The sequence below is a fragment of the Marmota flaviventris genome, chromosome 2, assembly GCF_047511675.1.
Source record: "Marmota flaviventris isolate mMarFla1 chromosome 2, mMarFla1.hap1, whole genome shotgun sequence".
Taxonomy (NCBI): domain Eukaryota; kingdom Metazoa; phylum Chordata; class Mammalia; order Rodentia; family Sciuridae; genus Marmota; species Marmota flaviventris.
This window is the reverse complement of record NC_092499.1, coordinates 11,627,622-11,647,016: the sequence shown is the minus strand read 5'-3', so window position 1 is coordinate 11,647,016 and position 19,395 is coordinate 11,627,622. Positions and strand designations below refer to the sequence as shown.

The following is a 19,395-nucleotide window of genomic DNA, read 5'->3' as shown; positions in this document are numbered from 1 at the left end:
TGTTCTATTTTCATTTTCATTTACGTCAACATTTTAAAAAATTCCCCTTGAGACTCCTTTAACCCTCTTGGAGCATGTAGAGGTATGTTGTTTCATTTCCAAGAGTTTTAAGTTATCTGTTATTGATTTCTAGTTTGATTTCATTATTCTAAGAGAAAACTGCCTGATTTTAATTTTTAAAAATCGGTTGAAGTTTGTTTTATGGTCCAAAATGTGTTTTTTCTTGATATGATTCCTTTGGGTTTTTAAATGGAATGTGTATTCTGTTGTTAGGTGTTCTGTTAATGTCTGTTAGATCTTGTGGTTGGTGGGATTATTGAGTCCATTTCTGGTGCAGTTTTTCTACCCAGAGAGATGGGTGTTTAAGTCTACACCTGTGCTTCTTTATTTGTCTGTTCCTCCTTCCTGTTCCATCACTTTTTGCTTCACATTTTGCCACCCTCCTTGGTGTATCTACATTTAAGACTGCTGTGTCTCTTGGTGGATCATCATTTTTATTATTATATAATGGCCCCTGTCTGTTCCTGGTGGTTTTCTTGTCTCAAAGGATTTCTTTATGTGCTATTGAAATAGCCTCCTTTCTTTTGATTCACATTTCCATAATGTATAATTTTCCATTCTTTACTTGCTGATATTAATTGAAATGAGCTTCTTATAGGCTGCATATTGTTATGTTTTAAAACCAACACCCTGCATTTTAATTTATGTGTATCACCCATTTATATTGAATGTAATTGTTGATATTTTATGGCTAAAATCTGCCATTTTATTTTTTTGTTTCTGTTCACTTTGTTATGTTTATGATTTCTTCTTCCTCTTTTGGTTTTCCTTCTTGTTCTTCCTGTGAAATGTTTCATTTTCACATTTACGATGAATTAAAGATCACATTCCTTTTTTTTTCTACTTAAGAAGTTAGTGAATGGAATTTACTGAATATTAAATATTAAATATTTCTGATATCTGTTTGTCCAGTTAGCCATCTATTTACCCATTCTTTCAAGAGATATATATTAAACCTGCACCTTGGGTCAGGCATTGTTATATTGAGATAATTTTTTTCCCCAGATAGTTCTCTTTTAGTTCTTTAGTAGTGTATTTAATTCTTGTCATTACTGTAACAAATTACCACAGACTGGGTAGCCTAAAACAACAAAATATATTTTCTCATAGTTATGTAGATAAGAAGTCTGAAAATAAGAAATCAACTGAGCCTTTGGGAAGAATCTGTTCTTGGCCTCCCTAGTTCCTGGTGGGTGTCAGCATCCCTTGACATATGGCTGTGTCCCTCCCATCTCTGGGTCTGTGATCAGACTCCATTCCCCTCTTCTGTCTTCTTCTCTGAGTGACTTTTAATTTTGTGGTGTTGGGGATTGAACCCAGGGCCTTGCGTATACTAGGTAAGTACTCTACCACTGAGCCACATCCCCAGTCCCATCTGAGTGACTCTTTTAAGGATACTTGTGTTATTGAATTTAGGGCTGACCCAGATAATCCAGGATGATCTCTTCATCTCAAGATCATTTCCAAAATTAAGAAAACATTCACAGGCTCCGCGATTAGGAGTAGACATCTTTTAGGGGGCCATGGTTTGACCTACTACAAGTAGCATGTTTACATGCCACTTTAAGTTCCCTTTTTTGATCCTCTCCCCGTCTTGGTATGGTTCCTGATTTCATGCCTTCTATTTTTCCTTCTTAATTTTGTCATTAAAGTATTTTCTTAGAAAATGGTGAGAAAAGTGAAAAGATTATGGTGTCCTATATTTCATATCCCATCGTATTGCAATAAGAAAAAAGACTTTTTTACAGCAGGGTGGCTTCACTTAGAATCAGAACATACTTCTTATAAACAGATCTTAAAAACTTTGAGCCAGAAACATTACTTTAAGAAACTATTTTTAAAAACATGTATTAAAAGTCTTATGTACCTCTGATAACTATAAATATTCCATTTCAAGAGAAGTAAAAAAAAATAACAAATTTTAAATAAGTGAATGTTGTATCATTAATAATTAATATTTAAGTTGGCATCAGTTATGGATAGATAGAATTTTCCTCTGAAGCTATTTACTAGCATCTGTTTGGTAAACATTTAAACTACTTGCAGAACATTTGTCACTTAGTGGTATCTTAAAAACAATTTTTTTTTGCAGTTAATAGAAATGATTATTCAGAAGATCTGAATGTTTTTTGAAGGCATTTAGGCCACTGGGGTTTCATATTGATTATTTTGGTAAAACCTTAATGAATGTTTTGTCAAAAAGGTATTGTATAATCAGACCCTACTGACCATTAAGAATATTAAGTGTATTTTTAAGAAGTTTCTAGAAACTCATGGAGCCAGTCTAGTGTAACAAGTAATTTCATTATGCTAAAAGAAAGTTGTGTACTTTGCTATAGTTGATTTTAATTGCCTGTCACTCTTGTTCCTATGATTATTATCTTACCAAAATAAAAATTTGTCATTTGCATATGTATTTTTATAAAGTAAGTCAACTGGTAGGGAAAAAGGAGGTAGAATTTTAAAGTGAATTTTAATAGTAGACTCAAGACTTTGAGACTTAAAACATGTGTATAAACAGAGAATATTACCTTAGTATAATCATAATTAATATCTTCATTTATTTGTTATAATATTTACTTAATGAAATTTTATTTCTGATGTTATTTTAAAATTTAAATGATGTGTTTAAAACTTTGTAGGAAGTCATTAAAAGTGTCAGTTTTCAAATGAATCTGTTCTTTTATAATTATAAATCAAGAAGTCAGCTTATAATTATAAATTTAACATTGGTGTTTTCTTTGTAAGTGCTGGTCAAGATATTCAAGGAACAAGTGTGATTGCAAATCTTCCATTTTTGATGCGACAGAATCCTACTGAGACGCTTCGGAGAGTCTTGCCAAAAGTCAGAGTAAGTTGGTATGAAATAAGCTTTCAATTTCTCATTTTTTCCCCAGTAGCGTGTTGTCTTTGTTGGGAGAAAGTTTTGGGGGTTTGTGGCTGATATTTCATATCTAGTAATTGAGGAGAGGAAGGAGTACTTTATACATTTTGAATTCAGGAAAACATTTAGGGAGATTTGTTATAATTTCTTCACAAGCCATTTTTTCTTTAGAAACATTTTAGAGTTAGCTTTTTCATTGCTCGAAAATCTAATTCTCCTTAGATCATAAATATTTTGTTTTGTTGACTAAACCTATATTAACATGTTAATCTATATTTATACAGCATTGATAATATAATTTAATGATTGTCCTAATAAACGTCCTCTGGTAACTGAAGAATCATCAAATGAAGGTTGAATTATGGCCATCAAGACCAAAATTTTGTTTTTATTTTGTTTTATTGCTTCCTAAATTCCTTCAGAATTTGCTTTCTTGCTATGAACATAAAATGTTTGCTCTACTATTATACTTTTTTCTTCTGATTACATATTTATTGAATGTTATGTTAAATATTTAATTTTTAGCACTTATGATTTATTGGCATCTATGTGTGGTCTCTTCTTTAAAGAACTTGAAAGAATAAAGCAGACAGCAGTCTGTGTTCTTCAGAAGCTTATCTGCTCATGGGGTCAGGGAGGTTACATGGCAGTGGAGATAATGCTTTGCTAATGGCAAGTTTTGTACACTTTGCTTTGGCTTTTTATTTGGTTTTATATTTTTTCTTAATTTTTAAAATTGATTTATATATGTTTAAAATACTGTTATTGTGTGTGTGTCCCCAGGTTTTCTTTTTAGGCAGATCTGGCATGGTTTTGGTTCCTGGGTTTAGATGAGGGATGGACTGTGCCATTTTTATAAGCTACCTACATCTGCATGCAGATGCAATATGATTTTTTTTTACTGGTTAGAGTGGTGAATTGAGATAATGTTTAGTTTGGTATTGCATGTAATTCACATGTGAATCAAGCTTTTTCATATCTGTTTTTCTTTTCCAGAAGAATGCCATCTACTCAGACCAGGTTCATTTTCCTGTTCAATTTTCAATGATATTAACTGACCTAAGCCTAATAGCAGGGAACCCTGGAAATGCTAGTTAAACAACTGTAGAGAGGAATAGATGTTTAGATCCTCTTGATAACGGAATTAATATAAATAAGCAAATAAGATTTAAAGCCAGAAATATTAAGTAAGCTGCATACTCTGTGTTGAGCTGGCTAATCTGTTCCAAGAGAGCATGTTGAAAGTTCAGTGCTGTATAAAGCAGGAATAAAAGATGAAAGATACAGAGTAGTGACTGTTAGCAGTCTCTAAATTATTTTGCCAAAATTCTTTGGCTTATGGCCCCACAATAAAGCAATTACATAAGAACTCTCAGGAAAGCATTAATTTTATGAGAATGTATAAAGAACATATGCTTGAATATGTGAGGCCCAGCATCAAAAAATAAAACAAAAGAATATACACTCACTATGTTATATTTATAGGAATATAAATCTTCTGAAACTGTAAGGCCTGCTTGAGTTATGAAAGATATTATTTTATTAAGCTCCTAAAATCATTAAAAGTGATCCATAATAAAGAGGATTAACTGATTAAATGCATGCAAATAAAATTTATACTACTTTTGTATTAAGAAATCTTTATTGCTAAAAGTTTGCCTTTGTTTCTTTAGTTAATCATAACAACAGTTTGTTAGTATCCTCCTTTAACCTTCCCTAAACTAAGTTTGAAGAGATTTTTTTAAAAAAAAAAAAGTTAAAAGAGGTCTCAAATTATATTCTGGATCAGAAGGGCCTAAAAACTATGAAAAAGAATAAGGATATAGAATAGAGCATTGTGTGATTCTGGCTTTATGGAAAAATGCCGAAGAATGAAACAAATGAGAGAGGCTTTATAGGGGCAACTCCAAAAATACTTTTATTGAGTGTTTAATATGTAATGTAGGTGGCCAGACATTTAATCAGCCCAATTTCAAATGATGGAAACTCTGCTTATGTGCAAGTCATTTTAAAATCATTACATTGAGAGATTGTGAAGACTTATTGCTCTCCTGGTTAGCATTCTTTTCAGGTGGTCCCTGTTTCTGTGAATGCTTGCTTTCCAGTGGTGAAGCCATGACAGAAATCCTATAGCCACTTTATTCATTTTGCCATGACCAAAATTTCTTAGTTAATTTTATGAAAAAAATCAATCTTGTATCCCAAAGTGAGCATTTTGTAATAATAACATTCTCATTCATTCATTCATTCATTCATTCAAGGGGACAGGCACTGTTGTTCTAAGTGCTGGGGAAATAGAGAGGAATAAAATACAGATGAGGAACATGTCCCCAGGAAGGCTGTAGTACAGAGGGGAAAGAGACTTTCAACAAATAGACAAAAGGTATAATTGTCATTTTTGTTAAGGGCTTTGAGTGTAAAGAACAGGAGAAGATGATATAAAGTAGCAGGGTAACCTGCTGTGCTGGGAAGTCTTGGAAAGCCTCTTTGATGAGCTGAAAACTGAAGGGATGTGGAGAACAGCCATTTAAGAGTCTCTGGAGAATAGCAGGTAGCCTGAGGTTCAGCAGCTTGGTGAAACAGAGAGGCAGGTGTGGCTGGAACCTAGTGGGTGGGGGTGGGCTATGACTGCAGAAGAGGTCAGAGCATTTCATAGTTAGTTTTATTCTTAGGCGGTGTAAGGCCATTGAAGGCTTCATGCAGGACAGTGATTTGATCCCACTTACAGTTTACAGTGATCATTTTGGTTACTTTATGGAGAGTGGATTGGAATGGGACAAGTAGGAAGCTTCGTCACTGGTCCTTATGATATTTGATGGTGGCTTGGTTGAGATGACTTGTTCAGACAGTAGAGTGTGAGGTAATGCCTGAGATACATTTATTGAGGTTGAGTGATGAGAACTTCATAATGGATTGGATTCAGGAAGTGAGGGATGGCTTCCAGATTTCTGGCTTGAGTATACTATGGTCCTGATAGTTTTCAGTATCTTAGTTGATGATCTATTAAGTCCATGAGGAAAAATAATCTAACTGTTTACTAATTCTGTTTTTTCTATAAATGATTTACTTTGAAAGAATATAAAAATATCAATGATAAACATTTTTTATGCAAGAAGTAATAATTCCATGGTTCATTTGTGACATAAATATATGCAGTTTTTAGAACTAACCCTTACTTTGTCTTTAACTTAAAGATCATCAGATAAAATAGCACTGGAGATTTTGCTTGCTTTTTGTGTTACAAAATTTCACAACTTGTATTTTTGTTTTCTTGAATTTGACTTTCATCCTTACAATAATGTCTTAACTGAAAATGGATTTTAAAAAATAAATTGTCGTTTTCAGTTTTAGAGATGCAGTAATTTAACATTAAAAATAAAATGGCAGAAACATAGTTAGGATCGGAATTGAACTAATTCCATTATATTTTTGAAGTTTACTTTCTAAATTGTATCCAAAGTGGATGATGAGTGGTACTGCAGTTAGGCCATTCATCTTGAGGTAAAATTTAAGTAAGAATCTAGAGGGGAAATATTTTCACCTCTAATTTAAGTTCCTTAAATTTGGGAACACTTTAAAATATAGTTGTTATATACATGTTACATAGTTTAACCCTAGTGTATCTTTTGAAAAAGGAATAATTTTTCTGTGGTCTTTGATTGTTTTAATTATTTCCCCACAACATATTAAATTGAAGTTTTAGTTGTTAGATTTTAATATGTGATTTGAACTTCTGACATCTGGAAGTTTAAAGAATTTGATTGTCAAGATAAACTTCTAAAATACTGTAGTCCTTTATAAAATCTTTATACCACATAGTATAAGTGACTTCTTTATAATGCATACGAAAACAAGTTTCTACCTGTTGGAGTTTTTAAATTCATTTAATTTTCCACTTGGGTTTTAGTTTCCAGTCTATATGTCATAAGTCAATACAATGGAAATGTGCAATGTCAGGTATAAATAAAATGACAATAGCAAATAGTTATTGAGTTTTCTTTTGACTGGGCTCTGTAAAACTTTCTATACATTTTTTTTCCTCTGAATCCTAGTGTTATGGTTTAGAGTGGTATCCCCCAAAAGCTCAAATGTGAGACAATGCAAGAAGGTTTGGAGAAATGATTAAGTTATACCATTAACCTAATCAGTGAATTAATCATTGATTAACTGAGTGGTTACTGAATTGGTGGGGTGTGGCAGGAGGAGGTGGGAATTGGGGGTGTGGCTTTGGGGTCTATATTTTGATTCCGGAAAGTGGAGTCTCTCTCTGCTTTCTGACCACCATGTGAGCTGTGTCCCTCTGCAATACTCTTTTGCCATAATGTCCTGCCTCACCTCAAGCCAGGAGGAATGGAGCCAGCCTTCTGTGAACTAAGATTCTGAAACTGTGAGGCCTCAAATAAACTTTTTCTCCTTTAAAATTGCTCTGGGCAATTCTTTTAGTCACAGCAGTGAAAAAGCTGACAAAATGCTTAGCAGTGGATCTAGAGCAGGTACTTGACAGAGGAAGAAATGACTTGCCAAAAGCAAAAAGCTAGCAAGTGGCACAACAGGAATCCTGGCTCCTGAATCCTCCTCTTAACTAGTATTCAGCCTCCTCATTAGTGGATTGTGACTGAGGCAGATCTGTGTTTGATTTCACTTCTCAAAGCTTTGCCATCTCTCATCTGATTGCTGCAGTAGCGTGCCCCTTACCTCCTGTAGCCTGTTCCCCCAGAGAGATCTGTTATGGAATCAATCCGACCGTATCACCATCTTGTATGAATTACTAACGGGATGTGGTAAGTAGTTATAATGCTCCTACATCCCCAAGATAGGAGACCATACTCCTCGGAAACTATGAATATTACCTTATTTGGAAAAAAGGGTCTTTTCAGGTATGGCTAAATTGAGGATTTTGGTGATCCTGGATTATTTGAGAAAGGTCCAAATGCCATCACATGTGCACTTAAAGGAGAAGGCAGAGGAAGATTTGACACAAACATGGAGAAGTCAGTTGAAGACAGATTAGAGTGATGCGACTACAAGTCAAGGAATGCCTGCCACCACCAGAAACTGGAAAACTGGAAGAGCCAAGGAAGAAGATTTTACCTAGCTCTCTGGAGGGCACCTTCCAGCTCTCTCTTTGATTTTGACAGAGTGTTGCTGATTTAGGACTCCTCACATTCCTGAACTGGGAGAGATTCAATGTCCACTGTTTAAGCCATTTAGTTTAACTTAACTTGTTACAGCAGCCATAGGAAAATGAGTACAAGTAGCTTCCCATTTCAGATAGAGTAAAACTTCTTTCCATGTCTTTTCTGACTCAACACCCACCAGTCTTTCCCCTTTGTTTCATAAGAGCAAAATCTTTGTCAGTCTGGTTTATCACTATATCTCCAGAATCTGGATAGTGCCTAGCAAATAGTAAGCACTCAAAAACAATTCTAAAAAAGTCATGATTGAACTTAACCTATTTTGTCCCATCCCAGATGTGGAACACCTATAAAAAGCTTAAATTGAGCAGCAAATATACCACTTATGATAACTTTGAAATAATTACTGTTTTTAGAGGTCTATTCTTTTGAGAAAAGTAATAGGTGAATGATTAGAGCATTAAAACATAAATATTATGATTTCTAACCTATGTACCTGTGTTAGTTTCATTGAAACATTCACAGAATTGAAAACTTGGGACTTAATGGGTTAATATTCTGAGATGAAAGTCTAAAACCAGCAATGTATTGGCCCAATTTGCTGATGGCATTCTTGGGTGAGAAATAAAAATGGAGTATTAGTGGTATATGGGAAAGGGAGATGATAGTGTTATATAATAGACTAAGGATAAAAGAGACATAATAAATCAATATGAAAGTTGATTCTTTAAAATTGGTGGATGTGATATGGCAATATTCTGAAAGATTAATTAGTTCTACTTTTATTAATTTTGCATGACTTTATTTTCATATGTAGAAATAGGAGGAAAATTTCACCAATTTCTTCCAATATTTTCTATCTACTGAATATAGGTAGATTTTTAAAAGTGATCTTACTTGGATTTTTTTAATAGAAATATTTGAATAAGAAGCTTTCCTTATTTTTAAAAAGTGTTATTTCAAGCAGCAGAGCACAGTTACATGGACAAAAGATAATAATGTGTTGAGCACTTCCTGTGGGTCAGGCACCGTGCTTAGGGCCTTAGAAACACCCTCTTCAGCATTATCATAACTGCACATGATGTATTTATACTCATTTACAGTTGAGAAAATATAGGCTTTAAAAGTTTAGTGTTTGAGTATTAATATCTTGGGGTTGTTTCTAGGAAGCATGACATAATGTAATTTGGTTTGACACTTCTTCCCCCAAAAGAAGTAGTCTGAACTAAGGAATGGACGAATACTGACAAAAGATACAAGTCACATTCTTCTTTGGTTTGCATCTCAAAACATATGCCTGTCTTTCTCACTGTAGATGATGTTTTCTTGAAATAAAGCAAAAGTTAAGTTCTAAGGAAAGCAAAAGGATTTTGTGAAAAAAACAAAATTATACATCATAAACAGAACATGTTGTTCCAGATCCCCTGCAGACCATCAAAAACCCACAGTGGAGTACTCTTTTGACAGGCCAAACATTTAGAAGACAGTGAAATATTACTTCTGTAATGTAAGTTTGCGGGAAGGTGATCATCGGGGGAGGATTGACCCCCCTGGGGCAGTTTTATGGTCAGAGAGGCATAAAATTATATAATTTCTTCTTATAGTTTACTGAGTAAAAGGAGAAAAGTATTAATCAAAGAGATTGGCATGAACAGATGATACAAATTCCTCTTTCTTCTTTATTTACAGCTCAAAAATAAAAGTACTTCACCACAGTGTATTTGGAGAATAATATTTGCATTGTATTTTTTTCTATTTGTATTGAAGGACAAAGTTGATTGACATTACTAATTTCAATGATAATTAAAGTTTGATGGAAATGTTTACTGAGTATATAGTTTTTCTGGACATACAGAGTTATGTAAGCTAACATTTCTGATACATCTAAAATTTACCTTTCAGAAAATTCTAGTGGAGAACAGGGCTTTCACATGTGTTTCTTAGTCATTCAGTCATTTGTTTTTACCCTGCCTGCAATAAAAATGAAGTAAAATTTTTGAAATTCTTCTAAATGTATAGTTAAGCTTATAAGAAAATAAGGAAAAGTTCCAGGGCTCAAAAACAAAGCAGTCAGTTCCACTCCTACTTAGGGTATAGAAAGCAGCAAGAAGCCGTCACTCTTGTTCTGACACTAGTAGGTTATCCACAAAACTCACAGGATCATAACTTTTCTTGATCTTTATCAGAGCTGGTCACAAGGAAACCAAGTGAACTTACCTCTAAAGATAAAGAAACCTTCTAAGGGGGCTGGGGATGTGGCTCAAGCGGTAGCACGCTCGCCTGGCATGCGTGCGGCCCGGGTTTGATCCTCAGCACCACATACAAACAGAGATGTTGTGTCTGCCGAAAACTAAAAAAAAAAAAAAAAATAAATGTTAAAATTCTCAAAAAAAAAAAAAAAAAAAAAAAAGAGACCTTCTAAGGAAGGAGATGCAGCGGCACCAACCTTTGGCAGAATATAGGAGAAAAAGGTGGCCATTACACAGGGGATCACAAAAAATCATTTAAACTTTCAACAGATTTTTATGGGATGACTCTAGGCCAGCAGAGTCCATTACATTTTGATAACTTGGAGCTCCAGACCCAAGGAAGCCTTGCACTCACCCACTTGCCAGCACTAGCCCCAGGTCTCCACTGTTTGCTCATGAAATTGGGAGGCAGAGCAGGTGTGATGGTGATTAGCTGCTGCTGAGGGTCAGAAACAAACTCTGTCTATTGCTTCAGAACCTTCTCTCTTGTGAAGCAAAGGCCTGATCTCCTGGGAAAAGGTGCAGTGAACCATCCTGCCTTTAGGGCCTGCTTCTGTGGCTGTGGTAGAAGCAAATTCAGCCAAGTCTCCTGGATAATGTTTCTGGAAAAAGGGTGGAAACTTGAGCCTCTTGCCCTTGGGGGAAGGGTGGGAGATACTAGACCTAAGACCCTGAACTAATAGAAAGCAGAGGTCTGTTACCAGTGAGGAATGGGCAGGAAACAACCCTGACAAAGATCTTCCTTCCCCAAGATACAAGGTCATAGGATAGGAGCACTGATAAAGTTCCAGTGCCGAGGCTCAAGCTGAAAGGCCTGGATCTGAGATGAGGTCCGATTATGATAGTCAGGAATCCCTTACCTCCACCATTAGCCTAGCATATGGTAATAAACAACAGTGGTCCCTGACCAGAGTGTGGAGAGAGACTCCTGCTGAGAGTGGAACAGGAACACTGAGGAAAATATTTCAGGCTGCCCATTGTACACAAGGTAGCAGAGATCTGCTGCGGGGGCGGCGGGGGGGAGTTTGAAACTGTGATGTTGGGAAAGTTAGCAACAGCAGAGCTCAAACCCAGCTTAACTACTGGATAGACTTATTCATCCCCGATATAGAGAGCCTAGCAGAGGAGGCTAGTCCGTTTCAGAGCACAGATACTGTTAACTCCATCTTCACTGAAAATCCACCTTTCAGTCAAAAATTTCTAGGTACACAAAATAAGGGGGATTAATGACCAAGACATAAAGCAAACAGCAGGTCTAGTATTAGCAATGACCCAAATATTAGAGGTATTAGGAAATTTAAAATAATATGTTTTTTAAATGTGTAAAAAAATCTGGTAGAAAAATAAAATGCACGGACATATAGGGGGTTTCAACAGTGATGATAGTATATCAAATGCTAGAAATAAAAAGATGCTATCAGATTTCTTCAGTAGGCTTATCAGGAATTTGGACACAATTGGAGAAAAGTCAGGGAACATGAAGATAGACATTGTTCAAACCAAAACACAAAGATAAAATAGTGCAGAATGATAGTCTAGAGCGTCCAGTGGTTTTGAGACAGTGTAAAGTGCTCTAATGCCTAGAGAGTCTCAGAATGAGAAAAGAGGACAGGGAAGAAAATCATTTGGAGAAATAATGACTAAGACTTTTCTGAAATTAATGAAAGAACAAAGCATGACCCATGAATCTCAGAAGGCACCAAGCAGGATACATACCCCTGCCCCCAGCTACAGCAAAATAAAACTGCTAACATTAAAAAGAAAAAAAAAAGTCAGTCTTGGGAGCAGCCAGAATCAAAGGAAATGTTACATACTGAAGAACAAAGGTGAGGATTGTTCAGAAACTGCAGACGAAGAAAAATGGCACAGAGAGTTAAACAGACCAGCCAACCCACACGTACCCTTAAAATTTTAAAATTGTAAGTTCATTTTTAACATAGGTACAGCAGAAATTCAGTACCAAACAGGGCAGGCTTTTAAAGAAATGGCATTGGAACAATTGGAGAAAGTCTGCATGTTGCACCAAACCGAAGAACAACAATAACAACGACAGATCATATACCTACATGTTAAAAACTGAAATCATAAAATATCTAGAAGAAAACATAAGAAAAAAATCTTTGTGACCTTGGTGAGGTAGGCAAAGATTTCTTAGTATAATGATTACAGTTGGATCCATGGAAGAAGAATTTGACAAATGTGAATGTTCTTCAGAAGACAATTAATGTTAAAAGAATTGATGAGACAAGTCAGAATGGGAAAAATATTGTAAATTATGTATCTGATAGACGACTTATGTTTAGAATATGTACATGAATCTCAAAACTCAATAATAAGAAAACAATTCAGTTGAAAATTTGAAAGACATTCACCAAAGGAGATTTGTGGATGACCAATAAGCATAAGATATTGAACATCATTAGTCATTACAGAAATGCAAGTAGATCTAGTATATACCTATTTAAAAAGCTCTGATCATACCAAGTATTGGCAAGAATGTTCACTGCAGCTTTGTTTATAATAGCCAAAGCTGAAAACTACCCAAATATCCATCTACGAGTGTGGTGTAGCATTCTAATGGAATAATACCTTTTCTATATTCCGGTTCCAAGCTCTTTGTTGGTTACGTGTTTAAATATCTTCTAATCTGTGATTTATCCACATGTCTTAAAGTTTATTTTGCAAACAGGTTTGGGTTTTATTTTTCAATTAAATCTGACACAATTTTAATTAAAACATTTGATCCAAAACATGAGAAAAAAAGAAAAATCATCCTATTAAAAATACCATTTAAATCTATTTACATTTAATGTAATCACATGTCATCTTACATTGCATTTGCTTTTTTCTTTTTGCCCACTTTTCTATGTTCCTTTTTCCCTTATTTCCTTTTTTAAAATATATAGTTTTATTCTACTTTCTCTGCCTTCTGTTGGCTGGGAAGTTATATACATTTTTTTCTTCGCTTTTGTCACAAACCTTAGACACTGCAACAAAGACTAAGCAAATTTTAATGTTCCTCAGTATTTTTGCCCTCTTTCTGTCTGATATATGATCCTTACAACTCTTTAATTCCATTTAATCATCTTCTGACTTATATATTAATGCTTTCAAGCACTTTAATTATTTATGTACTTTAACCCTCACAGATATCGTTATAGTTATTATTTTATGTAATCAATATTTATTTAGATTTTCTACATATTTATCAATTCTTGTTGCCTATAGTATTTCCATTTGGTATCATTTTTTTTTCCTTCATGAAGAACACCCTTTAGAATAAATTCTCTTGTTTGTTGATCTGAAATGCATTTTACACACATTTTAAGTAGATTTTTTATTAGCTTAGGATTTTACAGTGCCAATATGTAAATTTCTTTGGGGGATTATGTACAGCTTCTTGAATCTGACTTATTTTGTCAGTTTTCGAAAAATTCATTTTTTTTTCAAATGTGGTTCTACCTAATCTTCTCTCTTCTTCTCGGACTCCCGTTTCACATATACTAGATGTTTTCATGGTATCACCTATATCTTTAACCTTCTTTTATTTCCCAGCCTTTTTTCTCATTGTGATTTGTTGTGAGTTTTTTTTTTCGGACCTGTTTTCCAGTTTACTAATTCTTCTATGTCTAACCAGATTTTGATTTTGATTATTGTACTTTTTCTGGCATAGAATTTTTATTTAACTTTTTAATAAATATGCTATAAGTTTTAAAAATATATATTAGAATCCCCTGTTGAAATTCTTAGTTGTGTCTTTTATCTCTTGCACCAGGTATGTAACAGGGAACACCAGTGTTTCTGTTTTCTGGTGGTTTGCTGGTTCTCATTCATGTCGTCTTCTCCTGTGTCTGGGTAGTATTGATTGTGTGCTTGACCTAGTATGTGACAGATTATTTGTGGAAATGGTTTGGGACCTAGGGGAATCTCATCCTTCTTCTGGCCAACACTGCACTAGCCATAAAGTCTCTCGGTCCCCTTTCAGTATGGGGCTTCTCTCCCTGCCAGGCCACCTATGGCAGGAGTGGGGCACTCCTCCTGCTAGTGCAGAGGGGCTGCCAGGGCCTCTGCAAGGCAGCCAGTGAAGTCTCTGAGGCTTTCAGTCTCTTAGACTCTTCTATATATAATCAGCATGTATCTTGGGGAGGAAGCAGGCCTAGACCTACATGTTCACTTTTCTTGATTTCTGGCATTTCTTGGATCATTATCTTGTTAGTTTCCATGTGCCCTTATGCAGAGGATTTCTGTTTTGTCTAGCTTTAAAAAATTATCCTTATTAGAAAGTTGTCTGGGATTACTTAAGTCTAGAAGAGGAAGATTCCTTTCCTTTATTACTCCTTCTTGGTTTAATTTCAGAATGACATTAACCCAAATGTTTCTGTTTGCAACCTGCACAGGTTCTATACACCTATGCCCCTCTACTGTGCCCTGTCGTCACCCCTACATCCACTCTGGTCAGTTGGTTATTTTCTAGGGATATGGTAGGAATACTTTAGAACATAAAATTAAATATTCTGCCCAAACGCTGCGGCAGCCTCCTCATTTACACATCATGCTCTCAGCCTCCCTCTGTTGAGGTGGAATCACGTTCACAGCAGGAGCTCTCCACTGTTGTCTCTGTTCCCTCCATAGGAGACCCCATGCCTTTAAATACCATCCATGCAGACCACTTCCTTATCAGCAGACCTTTCCTGAGTATCACATCTGTCTGTACGACTTTCTGCTTGTCATCTTTTTTTATAAGTCTCAGAGGCATCTCAGAGTTAGCAGTTGCCCCAGTACCCAAGCTTCCTGCACTGTCCTCCATCCTAATATGTCCTCATACTCTCTTCCTGGTTTATAAGCCAGGGTTTTGGGACTCATCCTTGGTACCATTGGTTCTTTTACTGACGAATTAAGTAATCCTGTTTCTCCATGACTTACTATTTCTTGGCTCTGCTCACTGTCTCCCACTGCACTGCCTCCACCCTAGCCAGGCTCTTATGAGTGGTGTTGCAGGTTCGTGTCATAGCTTTGCAAGGGATCTTCACCCTCTGTCTCCCTCCCATTCCATCCCACCTCTCTCCTTTTTGATTCATTTCCAACTTTATAATCAGCTTGATATTTCAAAGCATTTAAAGCTATAATTTGCATATTCTCTTGCCTAATGCTTCTCAGGCTGTGCATAATTGGCACTATTTCACCACCTCGGCAAACCCTCTCGCTCTGCTCCAGGCTCGCTGATGGGTCTTCTTTCAGTTCTTTTCATCTGCATGCTTCTCCTTACTTCTCAGTGCTGGGAGTGCCTTCTTTCCCACCCTTGCTGTTTCCTCTCTCTCTTTCCCACTCTTTTGTCTAGGATTTCTTTTTATTCACATATGTCAGTTGTCACTTCTCAGTAAAGCCCTCTCGGACTCCTCACAGGTCACCTTTCTTATGGCATATTGTACTTCTTATCTTAGCCCTTTCAGAGATTTAATGACAAATTAGCAGTGTTGTCAGGATGTAAGGTGCACTGCTAGCCCTGCTTACCGATTGCTAGGTCTCTAGCACCTACTGAATGCCTTGAATGTAACTAAATGAGTATTTTTTGAGTGTGAATGTATACAGCCAGCAGAAGTCACTCTAAGGCAGAGGACCCTATCTTTGGACTTTTTGCCAAGTTCTTGGAACCTTAGCATGATACTGGTACTTAATAAATACTGTGGATGAAATTGAAACTACATTCTCTTCAGAATTAGATTTTTAGTGACTGACTAGAAAAAAAGCTCCATTTCTATTTGCTTATAGAAATTACCAAATTTGCAATTGCTACTTTTTCACCAAGAAAACAGTTTGTAATTTTTTCAGAAAGATTTAACTAATTAAATATTGCTATGAGTTATTTAAAATGGTTATTTACAGTGATCACTTTCATTAAGTAGATATTACCTTCATAAGCACATACTTTTGTTGGCAAAATTTGACATTGCTGCCTTACATTTTTATCCTAAGTCATAAAATTATCCATGATTCTAATTTATTATATGTAAAAATGACTTTGCAGAATATTTCAGCTGGAGGTTAAATTTTGAAACCATGGCTCTGACATATATTTTGTTGGTCTTAAGATTTTGCATGGCAGAACATGTCACTGTACATCATAGGAGTCACATGATAGTTGCTGTTGTTACTGGTATTTCCTTTATAGAAAGGGCCTTTGAGGGAATTTTTATGTGGACCTCCTCATGAACCTTGTGTTTAATCCCTGAAATGTTGTTCTGTCTACTGTCTACACTTTATTTCCCAGTTCAGACTGACTTTCTGTGCTCTCAATCACTTCTCTCCATCCTTTATTTTGGTGCAGAATGTGAAAATCTGTGATAGTGAAAAGAATGAGGTATTACAGTGAATTGTAAAGGTATTTTAGAGTTAGCATGTTCCAATTATTCACATTTTAACTTAGTTTTAAAGTCTGTTACAAATATTGCAATTTTATAATGAGAAGAGATATTCACTGTCATTTTTAATTATTGAAAATTCCCACATTTATTACCTTCAATACCCCACATGTTTAGATCCCTATTAATTTTTTTAAAAAATCCAGGATATTATCTCTAAAAATACACAGACATTTTGTAATTTTCCAGTTCCTTTACCTTATTCAAGCACCATTCTCTGAAAATGTGCTTTCCAGTTTTATTAAATAAGATTAGTTTCAAAACATATAGATCTAAAATATTTGTTCTTTTGGACTAATGATTTATATAATACTTCCCTATATATGTATTGTAAAGAGATATATCTATAAATTTTTTTTTAGTTGTAGGTGGACATAATACCTTTATTTTTATGTTTTTATGTGGTGCTGAGGATTGAATCCAGTGCTTTGCACATGCTAGGTGAGTGCTCTACCATTGAGCCACAACCCCAGCCTGAGATATATCTTTTGATGGATATAATGTAGGTTCGTTGGAGATAGGGCTATTTCCTTCTCTGCATGGAAGGAAGATATCACATTGTTTTACAAAATGCTTTCTTGCACCTTCGTGCTAACTCAAGAACAAATTTTAAACATATAAGTGTCTGGTGCATTTCCTTCCTTGAGTGGGAATGGTTTTTTAAATTTGGAAATGTACCATTTTCTCATTTTTCAACTGTCTCATTTCATTTTTGAGGAATTCAAGTTGGGCTGGCAGCCATGCGATAATATCTAAGAGGAATGGTAACTGGCCTTAAGGCATGCACTTAAGCAATAGAGAAATTTACTTTTCAGTGTCTTCCAAGGTCCATGAGGATACACACTTATATATCCAGAGAGTATGGATCTCATATATTTGTCCAGAGGGTGTGACTCTGTGGAGGAGAACGCTTTGGGGTAAGTATCATGCTCTCATTGTACTGTGTATCAGAAACATATGTTTAGAAATCATTTGATTTTTTAGCAGTGATAAAATCTCTTAGTCTGTGCTGGTTTCTTAACAGTGGACAGTTCCAGATGTTGAAGTCAGCACAACAAGAGAAAAACCCAAATCCTGATAAGACTTGAGGATTTTTCGAAAATTAAATGCAAAATAGTTGGGGCAAATGTTGCTGCGGGAGTCAAGACTAAGTCACGCAGTAAGAAGAATGAAGCCGGAGAGCTCCACATGTTCTTCTCTGCACACAGTTTGCATATGTGCAAACCCTGGACTTAATGACTTTAGGGGGCAGAATTCAGCTCTTGGAACTTAAAACAGCAGACTCATGTGAACTGGAATGTGCATTGTGGCCCTCACTATTTAAATATTTCTTTGCAAAGTCCTTCTGTTTCTAAATAAAGTCTATGCCTTCTGAAATCTGTAACGATGATGCACACTGGCCACATCAGATCTTTCAAAAGTGTTTTCCAAATTCAAAACTGTTAGTGAAACAAATGTTTGTTTTGGAAACAGTTAAAACATCGGAGATGGGAGGATTGGTTTCAGAGACCAATTACCACTTCTGCTTTATGCCTTAATATTCCTTCTCTTTTTCTCTCAGCCAGGAACTCTTAAGATAGATGTGTGATGGATTTTTGGTTGAAAAAAACTTGTAAAACAACATTTGTGCATGTGATATAAAAGCTTAGAACAAAATAAAACCAAACCCAGCCACCTGAATGTGTGATAGATTGCACAGAAGGCTTTGCCGTGGCAGATGCTACTGCCAGATGTCCCTCACTGCCATATGAAGGCTTAGAGTTGGTTTAAGCCTTGCCTTAATCAATGACAAATGGATGTGCAGGATCAGTGAGGAAGAAGTCAGTACTTAGGGGTCTTTGGCTTCTGGCAGGCAAGGGGTAAGTCATAGAGTTGCCAGTTACTAGCTCACTGGCCTTCAGCAAAATACTTCTCTGCCCAGAATGTTTTTTCTGCTGTAAAACCATGTATGTTACCTCTCATATGGTGACTGGTGGTGGTCCCACTGTGCTGAATCAAGGAATCTGGGTATAGAATGTAAACCACCGTCACAGAGCTGTTGGGGCAGAAGATGGCATGGACCACTCCTTATGGGACATAATAGAAAAAGGAGTGAGGATCTATACGATCCATTTTTGCTTTACCTTTGGCCAAATTCTACCAAATCCTTAGTCTTTAGAACTCACCTCAAAATCTCTTGAAGCCACCTTTTAGGAGATGTGGAAACTATGCATGAAAGGAGAAAGTAACGGGAGCAGAAAGTTTAAGTGAAAGAGCAAAAGACATTTAGTCATCCAGCAGTTGCTTACTGAGTGCCTGCTGTGTGCTAGGAGTTGGGGATGCATTAGTAATCAAATGGACAAAAATTCTTACGGTTAAGTAGATTATGTTCTATTTGGAGGAGAGAGAACGTGAACCAATGCTGCATGGGCTGATGGTGGTGTAAGCTGGGAAGGGGACGCTTTTAGTTTAAAATAGGATCATCAGGGAAGGACTTGTTGAAAAGATGGTGTTGTGTCAAGGCTTGAAAGAGGTCAGATATGCACCATGTGGAAATCTGAGCAAAGAACGGAACTGACAGATCCTGAAGTCACTAAAGGGACTTTGACTTTGAGGAGGAAAGCTGTTGGAGAATTTTGAGCAGAAAAGTGGTATAATATGATATATTT

At 35.8% G+C, this 19,395-nt stretch overlaps 1 protein-coding gene across 5 annotated transcripts in view; it reads left to right on the top strand.

Annotated features, from left to right (window-relative positions):
* Ppp4r4 (protein phosphatase 4 regulatory subunit 4) overlaps window positions 1–19,395 on the top strand; it is a 107,212-nt gene that overhangs the window by 31,801 nt on the left and 56,016 nt on the right. For all 5 annotated transcript variants that reach the window (XR_011706530.1, XM_071607575.1, XM_027931690.3 and 2 more), the window contains exon 3: window positions 2,809–2,911. Coding sequence is in view for 4 of the 5 variants with exons in the window: in XM_071607575.1 (XP_071463676.1) it covers window positions 2,809–2,911 (103 nt within the window). In the remaining variant the exon portion in view is untranslated. The remainder of the gene's footprint in view (window positions 1–2,808; window positions 2,912–19,395) is intronic.